Raw genomic sequence first — 9,117 nt, forward strand, 5'->3', positions numbered from 1 at the left:
AGGAACAGCTTCACTTCCAAATGCACTTCGTTGATGAGACAACAACACGCTCGGCTCTGTATTATTCGTCTCTGCGCGACAATGCTTCTCCGATCCTACTTAGATGACGACGACGATTACTAACAAGATTAAAACCATAGTTATGTTGACAATAAAAATAATATTTTCCGTCGATCGTTGATTCGTATAGTGGGCCTTTGGGGTTCTTCGTTTTTTTTGGTTATCAATGTTTCGCCGGTGACGGCGTCAGCTTTTTACATTTTCCCGGCCAGCCTGGATATTTTTTAGTTAGTTATTTAAAATGCTTTGATGTAATAGTCGAATGTAATCGTGTAAGCAACGTTGTTTCTTCTATTCTAGACCAGAACATGTATGACATTGATATTATTGTTACTTCTATTAACCCCAGATATACACGCACGCTTCACATGGTATATATACCCGGCAGGCACACACCAATAAAATCGAACTAAATCCAACAAGGTATCCAGTGGCCAACCAAACCACAAGTGTTTTCTTTAACTCATCATCTTCCGTAGCATGCGGCCGAGTTGGAGCTGTGCAGGAAGTCTGCAGTACGCCACCGCACAACAATGGGTTTCCTTCAAAACATGGTTTTGGAAAAGTATTCCTGTTGTTAGCCACGTTGAAATAAGACATGAAATGGAGGAGCCTCAACGATGAAGGGATTCTACCCGATAGATTATTATTGGACAGGTCCATCTTGGTGAGGTTGGACAGTTCATCTGGGATCCTGCCAGAGAAATTGTTGCCAAGAAGCTCCAGAGCTTGAAGAGCCTTTAACTGGCCAATCTCCACAGAATGGCAGGTGGGAAGTAGTACAGGTGATTGTATTGCTGATTAGCGGTACCATTGTTGGGTCTGATAAAAAGAGGCAGCGGTAGATAGTTCTTTTCTGTTGCCTCGTAGACCTTTTGGGACATCAGAGCTCTCAGGTGAAAAAATTCCTTTGGCAGCTCTCCTGTAAGTAAATTATCTGAGAGATCGATGTAGAAAAGGTTGGGGAGAGTTCCCAACCAACCAGGAATTGACCCTACGAGTCGGTTTTGAGACATGTCCATGAGTTCTAAGCTCTTCAACTTCATCAGCCAAGCTGGTACTTCACCTCTCATTCGACATCCACCAATGGCAAATATTTGGAGTTTAGGGAATCCACCAGAGGAAACAAAGTCTTTGTTGCTTGGAAACGTTTCATCGTAAAAATTCTTTGCTAAGATTAGTTTCTTACAGCCCTGCAGAATCTTGAGAGCCCCAGTTATGTTTGTTAATCTGTTGTCTGAAAAAGCCAGGAACGTTAAGGACTCAAGTTCCTTTACTTGGGGAGATATCTGCCCCGTTAACTTGTTTCCTGCAAACCTGATCGCCGTGAGAGACTTGAGTAGTGATCTTATAGACAGTTGTTCCCAAGATCTAGAATCCTAAGACTCTTCAACTGGCTAAACTCGAGTTCTGTTAAGTTCCCTATCAGCCGGTTGATCCTCAAGTTCAACTTGACGAGTTTACTACAGTTTGTAAGAGAAAGCGGAACTGTACCAGTGATGTTATTAACATGTAGCTGGAGGCTTTGCAAGCTGGAGAGATGACCTATGTCCTTTGGTATTTGTCCTTCTAGGTGGTTGGAGTAAAGCTCAAGCAACGTTAGTTTCTTGAGCCGGGTGATGTTGTTATCAATCTTTCCAGTTAGATGATTGGCTGGGAGAAAGAGTTGCTCTAGCTCTGAGAGATTGTAGATCTCAAGAGGTATTTCACCAGAGATATTGTTGAAGCCTGCTCTTAGAACACTAAGGTTCAAGCATTTGCCTAATCCTCTCGAGATTTGGCCAGCAAAATCATTATAAGAGAAGTCCAAAATGCTGAGCTGAGGTGAACTCATCATGCACATAAAGGAAGGGATTGGACCAGTGAAGCTGTTATTGCTAACGTTGAAACTGATTAAACTGAAAGCTCCCAGGAGAAATATAGAAGTATTGAGGATTTGGCCTTGGAGAAGATTGCTTGACAAGTCAACGGTCTGGATTGGGAAGAAGAACTTGTTGCTTCCATGTTCAAGTGGCAACTCACCGTTGAAGCTATTGTAACTAAGATTAAGAACCATGAGGTGATCAAGGGCGGAGAGAAAACCTGGTGGGAGAGGACCCGAGAGGAGGTTATGAGAAAGGTCGAGATGAGAGAGACGGTGAAGGTTCTGAACAGACGAGCTGAGGTTTCCTGAGAGTCCTCTAAGGGGCAAGGAAATTCCGGTGACGTGACTCTCTGATGTATCATCGCATGTTATTCCCTCCCAGGAGCAACAATCAATGGAGAGGTTCCAATTCAAAGGAGAAACAGAAGAAGAAACGTTGCCGGAAAACCACAGGAGAGATTCTTGATCTTGCGGGTTGCAGACAGCTTCTGAATGTGTAAGAAAGAGAGCAGATAGGAAAAGGAGGCAGATGAGGCAGAAGAGATGTCTGTGAGAACTCAGAGGTTGTAAAGGTTTTGTGAATGGTCTCAAAAGACCTTTGGCTTTGGATCTCATTTCCTCATATAACATGGTAAGAAGAACAAAACATTGATGAAGTATAGAAGAAAACTTATTGTCAATACCAGATGTGGCCATAGGAAATAGTCAGATAAGAGTCACCGGACGAAGCAAGTTTCTTGTGATCTTGTCAATACCATAGTTGACTTTAAGACAAATAGTCAGTACCTTAATTAATTTAATCGTTTTTAGTAAATTTCTTGCTCATCAATTGAAAAAACTAAATTCGAAATTTAAAAACATTTTATTCAAAACTAGTTTATCAAGTAAACAACGTAACTGAGAGTGTTTTCTATCAGCTTTTACAAAGACATTGGAGACTACAAACATTATAGAATAGAATAATAACAGGCTCATAACAGGTTCTATTGCCTGCCATTGGTGGAGGTTCTTGAATACCTAAGAACATCTCCCAGAGGGCTACTAGAGGGCTTTTATCTGGAGATGCTGAAGAAAGATAGAAGATATTTGATTGACAAATCAACACACACACACAAGCTTTGGAAGAAAAATGTGTTGGACAAGTACGTACACAGGAAAACCATAAGGTTCTATTTATCAAATGCAAACCAACCAACCATATACTATACAAATTAGTTCCAAACTTGTGTTATATATGGCCTTTAAAAAGCACAAACAGGCTAAATTGAGTAAATTCGGACAGAAGAAGAGCACTAGACAAAAGAAGACTACTCTTGATACTGGAGGGGGGAGAGAGAGAAGAAGAGAGATTTTATCCGAAGGGTCAACATCCATTTCTATGTTTTAGTTACATAGAAAATCACAGTTGAAGCAGAGGCAGCGCCATTACAACCCCGAAAACCGACACTAGCAACAGTATAATCCACGCCGGCAATCCCTGCTTCTTGTTCTTCCTCCTCTCCTTCAAGCCACCATCTGAGTCCTCCTTTGTTGTGTCGACTGTTTTCTCCGACTCTGCTTTGCTATTGCTCTCTTGAGGAGACTCTGGTGCGGTCTGCTGCGTTTGCTCGGCGAGTTGCTGCTGGTTGTACTTCTCTACATACTCTGGAAACAGCTTTCGGAATGCTGGGCTGTAACGATGTAAGAAAACATTGGATTCAGGTTAAGAACTGAAAACACACACATAAGCTAATTATGATTCAGCATTCACTCATAATAGTGTTTTCTACTCAGCTTTTTGACTATCTTGAATACAAATGACTAAAGGTAGCTTCCAAATGAATCCAGAAGTCTGTAAAATTTTGATGGTGGGATGATCTTACGTTTTACAATTGAAAGCGAGAGATGACTTAGCCAACCGTTGTTTCTCAGCTACGGTGGTGTTCACACTTCCGGTTGTCGGACTAGTATCCATCTGCACCACGAGGACAACATTTAGAGAAAGCTCAATAACAGAATTAAAAAGATATTACCATGTTAAATAATCAGATGGTAGTAAACTAGTAGGCACATGTTAGATTGTCCGTATATCTGAAATTCCCTTAAGAAAAGTGAAAAGAAAAACTCTAGAGCTCACCATAAACGAGAGAAGCCCTGTAAGTATGCTGCCATTCACGGAAAAAAAGATTGGTTAACTATGAACTTCTCAATTATTGTAAATGTCAAAAGGAGACTTTATACCTTGATACAGACCACATTGGATTCCAGCTTTCTGGATGAACTGAAAATGTCGTGAAAAGTTATTCAGATATTGAAACACTTGATTGCAACGAAACGACAAATAGAAAGTACAGCATTGAGCTTACAATCACTCATAGACAAACAGATCTTCTTTTGTGTAATGAATCGACCATTTGGTGTAGTCATTCTGAAGCCAAAAAAAAAAGGATGTGGTTCATTGGAAGCTAGACCAAGATAAGAGTAGTATTGAGATTAAATTCTGAAGAATCTAAAGAACATACGTAATTCCAGGTGGCTTGTAAGGATACTCGGGAGGGAACTTGATCTTTCCATAGTAAAATCCACCTGTTAGAGAGAAATAGAGTATCAAAATTAGACACCAATAAGGGATACTGAAGACAAAACTAACAAGAAACTACAGAAAGAAGATTATCACCGGCAAAAGGTGTCCCATCACTTCCTTCCAGCACATAATCTGTAAGATAAACGCCAATAGTTCAACTCTTTGTTAGTAACTAATCAAGGTAAGGAGAGATCCAGTATGATAAACATAGACCAAAAATATAAGTAAAGAGAAAGGGATAGAAAAGGCATACGCCACTCGAGAATGTCATTTGGGGAAGGACGAGCAACAACATGAGAGACTGGTTCCTGAAGGCAATAAACAGAACATTTCATAAATAATACCTAAAACAAACAAAAGAAGAAAGAGTTTGGAGCGGTATAAGAAGAGAGTAGTACCTTGCAAAGTGCTCGATATTCCTTTTGGAGACGTTTTATACAAGCCTTTTCTGCCATCTATGAGCTAGTGAATAACTGCAGCTGCTGTTCAACCTGTTGCAGATAACAGACAAAAAGGAATTATATAGTAGCACGAAACGAAAGGAGATAAACATGAGAGTCACTTTTTTCAGATCAATTCGAAAATGATAGCATCCCCTGAAGGAGCACCAGGATTAATGGTTGCCCAACCTTGAATACAGTAACGAATCTAAAAAAACATTAGGAATATATATACGGAGAGAATAAGAATACTTGAACATGCTATGCAATACTCTCTCATGAGCTAATCGAAGATGCAAGATCAGATGAAAACTGAATAAAGAACAACACTTTGATAACCAGCGACAAGTTTTAATAAGAACCCCCAAAAATCATTCCAGCCCAATTGAAATCAAAACTCGATCGATTCCAATTCAAGAGAAAGAAAAAGATAAACATCACATCCCAGAAATTAAACAATTATAAGCAAACAAGCTCGAATCAACTGCAATTTCTTAGATCAAATACCTCGGAATCCCTCTCAGAACAAAGAAAAAAAAGAGAAGCTCAATTGCAATTCAAGCTTCGCTCTTGCCCATAAACGCAAAAATAGGAAGAAAAATCAAATGCAGGAACAAGTTTCTAACACCAGATCCAAGAAAATTAAATAAATTTGGGGGAAAATAAAGAGCACCTTGATCGAATTTTGTCGAGGAGGATTCGCTGTCTCGTTATTTTTGCTCTCTCTTTTTCGTCCTCGGGTAGTAGAGAATAATAGCCTAACATGGGTTGGTTTATCTAAACCGAACCAAATTCATCAATTTGTCCCACACGTTTTCCCGGTATTGTATAAAACCATTCGTTCCGGTTCGTTATTTGTTAGCCACATGTTCGCAGCCGCAAATTAAAACAACCTTTCTGTCATTATAAAACCTTTCTTTAGTCAAAGGATTCATACTACGTTCCCTTTTAAAATCCTATAATTATTGTTTTTAATCAAAAACAGAAATTGCGTAATGAACTTTTCTCTACTTCTTTAACCTCCACTTGAGGATCGACTTATACTCATCTTAAGAATATGTACCGGTTCTTTGAATCAATTTTCTTCTGTTCATTTACAGTAATAAATTAAAATATAAATAATAAAAGTATTGATTACTTTATTAGAGTGACAAAACAGCTGTTACATGGAAACTATTTATTTATGAAAATATTGGACGCTAAGAGCGTGTTTAACGTTGGATCTTAGTTGGACTCCTAAGCCCAAAATGCCATTTTAAAATTAAAAAAAATTGTGGTAAGAGCTGAGTTCCATAAAACCCTACGGAGGAGGCGTCTCTTGTGACTGTCTTTTCGTCTCTCTCTCTCTCTCCTTTCTCACAGAGAATCCGTTATTCTTCGACCAAATCCAGCCAAAATCAGCTGCGAGAGAGATCTCTTCATCTTCTTCGACTCGGTGGCCTTGTTTGCGGACCCGGCGAAGCAAAGCTCCCATCAGACATCGTCGAAGGTATGATCTCCCTCAATCGTCTTCTGTTCTTCCTCTATCCTCTTCTTGCTCTATCGTCTTCCTATATTGTCATCAAACCCTCGGATTGAAACTGTAATAAGAACTGATTTGATGATTTATTTGTCTTCAGGTGAGCCAAATCGGTCAGAAAGAAGTAGAGATAGGAGCTATTCTGTTTTCGTGTATCTCGGAATTGAAGAACAAAAGGTAAATTGTGTTTTTTCATCGTTTAGAGGACATGCATGTGTGTTGAGTTGGTTAGATTCAGGGTCGAACATAATGTGATGTTTTGTGCGTTTTTGAGGTTCTCAAGTGTGATCGCGTGAATCAAAGAGGTAGCCACAACAAGATTCATCATACAGAAGAAGATTTAGGTAAGCTTGTGGTGAATTTGAATTCATATAAGTTGAATCTGGTTGTGAAGAGTGTTGATGCTTTGTTGTTCCTCTTTTTAAGTTCTGAAGAGGGTTGTACTGAATCACAGAGGGGGCCGCAGGAAGAGTCATTCTACAGACAGAACATCTGGTAAGCTTCTGGTCTTTTTATTTACATATAGATGTTGTTTGATGTTTGCGACAGGTAGATAAACATAGAAATAAACCTGAGTTGTTCTTTGAATTGCTTTTCCATGCTGATTAATTTTGCATCCTGTGAATTGTTCTTTCTTTCTTTGATCGCTTATTAGTTTGTTTGCTTGTTTGCTCTATGTATAATCATCATTTTTTCATCTTGTTAAAGCATTCGCACATCTCCGATTTGATGTTTTTTTTTGCTGATCAATTCAAAAATGCAATAAGTAATTTGAAATCTAAATCATAAAAATTCTTTTATATTAAAGTCGTGTTTCTTGATGTCTGTCATTTATGGTGTGTCCTTTTTTAGATAGAAACATTAAAACATATACAAACATTAAAACTTCATATAAAAAAATCTACAACGAACAACTACTTCCTAAAACAATTAAAAGAAATTAAAAGCAACATTAAAACTTCATCTACTTTCCTCTATTAAAGCTTCCTTTAACTTCGTTTACTTCATAAACTTCATCTCCTTCATCTTTTCTCTAACTCTTCTCTGTATGGATTCTCATCAAAGCCAGTCTTCTGGCTTTGTACACCTACTAAACAGTCAACTACCTAACCATGAATACCCAACTCCGTTTATGAGTTCTTTACCTAGTAGAGACCTTGGAGGTTCTGCTTCACGTGCACAAAATGGTGAGGAACGTAAGCAAATGTGCAAGTGGTCAACAGCTGAAGACCTGGTACTCATCAGTGCATGGTTGAACACCTCCAAGGATCCACTAGTTGGAAATGAGCAAAGAGCAGGAACCTTTTGGAAGAGGATTGCCGCTTATTATAATGCAAGTCCCAAGGTGATTGGTTTGGCTAAGAGAGAGCAAAGCCACTGTAACCAAAGGTGGGGGAAGATAAATGAGGGTGTCTGTAAGTTCGTGGGTTCATATGACGCTGCAACAAAACAGAGGACCAGTGGCCAGAGTGAAGATGATGTTCTGAAGGCTGCACATGAAATTTTCTTTAACGATTACAAGGTGAAGTTCTCGTTAGAGCATGCCTGGAGGGAGCTTAGGAATGATCAGAAATGGTGTGGGGCTTATGGAAGTAGTCAACAAAGCTCTGGTTCAAAAAGAAAGAGGGTGGGGGAAGAACAATCTTTTCAGTCATCAGCATCTATGCCCAGTGTCAATGGAGAGGATGAACCAATGGCTAGGCCTATGGGTGTTAAGGCAGCAAAGACGAAGGCTAAAAGGCCAATGGGAGAAGAAGGGAAGAATCTGCAAGAGTTGCGGCAAATGTGGGAGATAAAGGCGAAGGACTTAATTATGAAGGATAAGCTTAGCAAGACCAAACTGCTTGACAGTTTGCTTGCAAAAACAGAGCCACTTAGTGAATTAGAAGTGGCACTTAAGAACAAACTGATTACTGAAATATTGTCAATGTAATCGTTTAAAATATAAGTAGATCAATGTTAGTCAATTAGTAGTCTTTGTGATAAATGTTATCAATCTTGCTTAGAAATATAAGTTGATGTGTAATATAATAATCTTTGTGATCAATGTTATCAGTCTTTTAAATATAAGTTGATGGTTTTACTTTTTTGTTTTTCAGGGGAACATAAACCGAAATGGAAGCAAGAAAACCGAATTTTTGTTGCCTCTCAGCAAGAGGAATCATACCGCCTTTCCCACAAGAAGATACAGATGATGATGTTGCGGATATCACACCAACTGAAGTTGAAGTGGTGGAGATATCAGATGAAGAAGAAGAAGATATGGTGGAGTTGAGCTTTGAAGAATACATGAGAAACATGGGGTACTTGATTAGGGTGGAGGAATCGGTTGAGGACATTGAACCTGAGTTCAGAAGGATGCTGAAAAGGATGGAACAGGAAGAGAAGAAGCTGACAGAGGAGAAGTTCAAAGTACTGAACTCGGGAATCAAGCTAGAAGTAGGCCAATCTTCTAAGGGTGATGGTAAGAAGAGGAAGAGAAGAAGCTGAGAGAGGAAGGTCACGGACAGGCTCCTGTATGTTGTATTTTGGTTCTTGCAGATCACAGACTCGTGTATGATGTGTAGTCATGAGGATTGTATGTCATGCATTTTGTATGTTTGTGTAGTCACCAGTCATGAGACTCTTGGATTATTTTGTAGTCATGCATTTTGTATGTTTGTGTAGTCAC

At 39.1% G+C, this 9,117-nt stretch overlaps 3 protein-coding genes across 4 annotated transcripts; 1 reads left to right on the top strand and 2 right to left on the bottom strand.

Annotated features, from left to right (window-relative positions):
• Window positions 1-399: 399 nt before the first annotated feature.
• On the bottom strand, window positions 400-2,636 carry LOC106344424 (receptor-like protein 2). The gene is given in 3 exon segments (XM_013783808.1): window positions 400-821; window positions 824-1,415; window positions 1,418-2,636. Coding segments are annotated over 3 exon segments (2,217 nt in total). The 5' UTR covers window positions 2,621-2,636.
• A 435-nt stretch (window positions 2,637-3,071) lies between these two features.
• LOC106343672 (ubiquitin-conjugating enzyme E2 34) lies at window positions 3,072-5,702 on the bottom strand. 2 transcript variants are annotated; one of them, XM_013782946.1, is made up of 10 exons: window positions 5,601-5,702; window positions 4,886-4,978; window positions 4,741-4,795; window positions 4,581-4,619; window positions 4,426-4,489; window positions 4,270-4,331; window positions 4,145-4,184; window positions 4,041-4,068; window positions 3,787-3,878; window positions 3,072-3,594 (listed from the first exon to the last, which is right to left on the bottom strand). In XM_013782946.1, the coding sequence occupies exons 2-10, from the start codon at window positions 4,940-4,942 to the stop codon at window positions 3,324-3,326; spliced, it is 708 nt and encodes a 235-aa protein (XP_013638400.1). In that variant the 5' UTR covers window positions 4,943-4,978; window positions 5,601-5,702; the 3' UTR covers window positions 3,072-3,323. The 2 variants fall into 2 exon arrangements, with proteins under 2 accessions (XP_013638400.1, XP_013638401.1); XM_013782947.1 differs by lacking the exon at window positions 5,601-5,702 and adding an exon at window positions 5,435-5,579.
• A 1,876-nt stretch (window positions 5,703-7,578) lies between these two features.
• On the top strand, window positions 7,579-8,542 carry LOC106344425 (glutathione S-transferase T3-like). The gene has a single exon (XM_013783809.1). It carries the CDS (start codon window positions 7,579-7,581, stop codon window positions 8,377-8,379), a length of 801 nt encoding a protein of 266 aa, XP_013639263.1. The 3' UTR covers window positions 8,380-8,542.
• Window positions 8,543-9,117: the final 575 nt, after the last annotated feature.

Source organism: Brassica oleracea, chromosome C5 (assembly GCF_000695525.1).
Source record: "Brassica oleracea var. oleracea cultivar TO1000 chromosome C5, BOL, whole genome shotgun sequence".
Classification (NCBI taxonomy): domain Eukaryota; kingdom Viridiplantae; phylum Streptophyta; class Magnoliopsida; order Brassicales; family Brassicaceae; genus Brassica; species Brassica oleracea.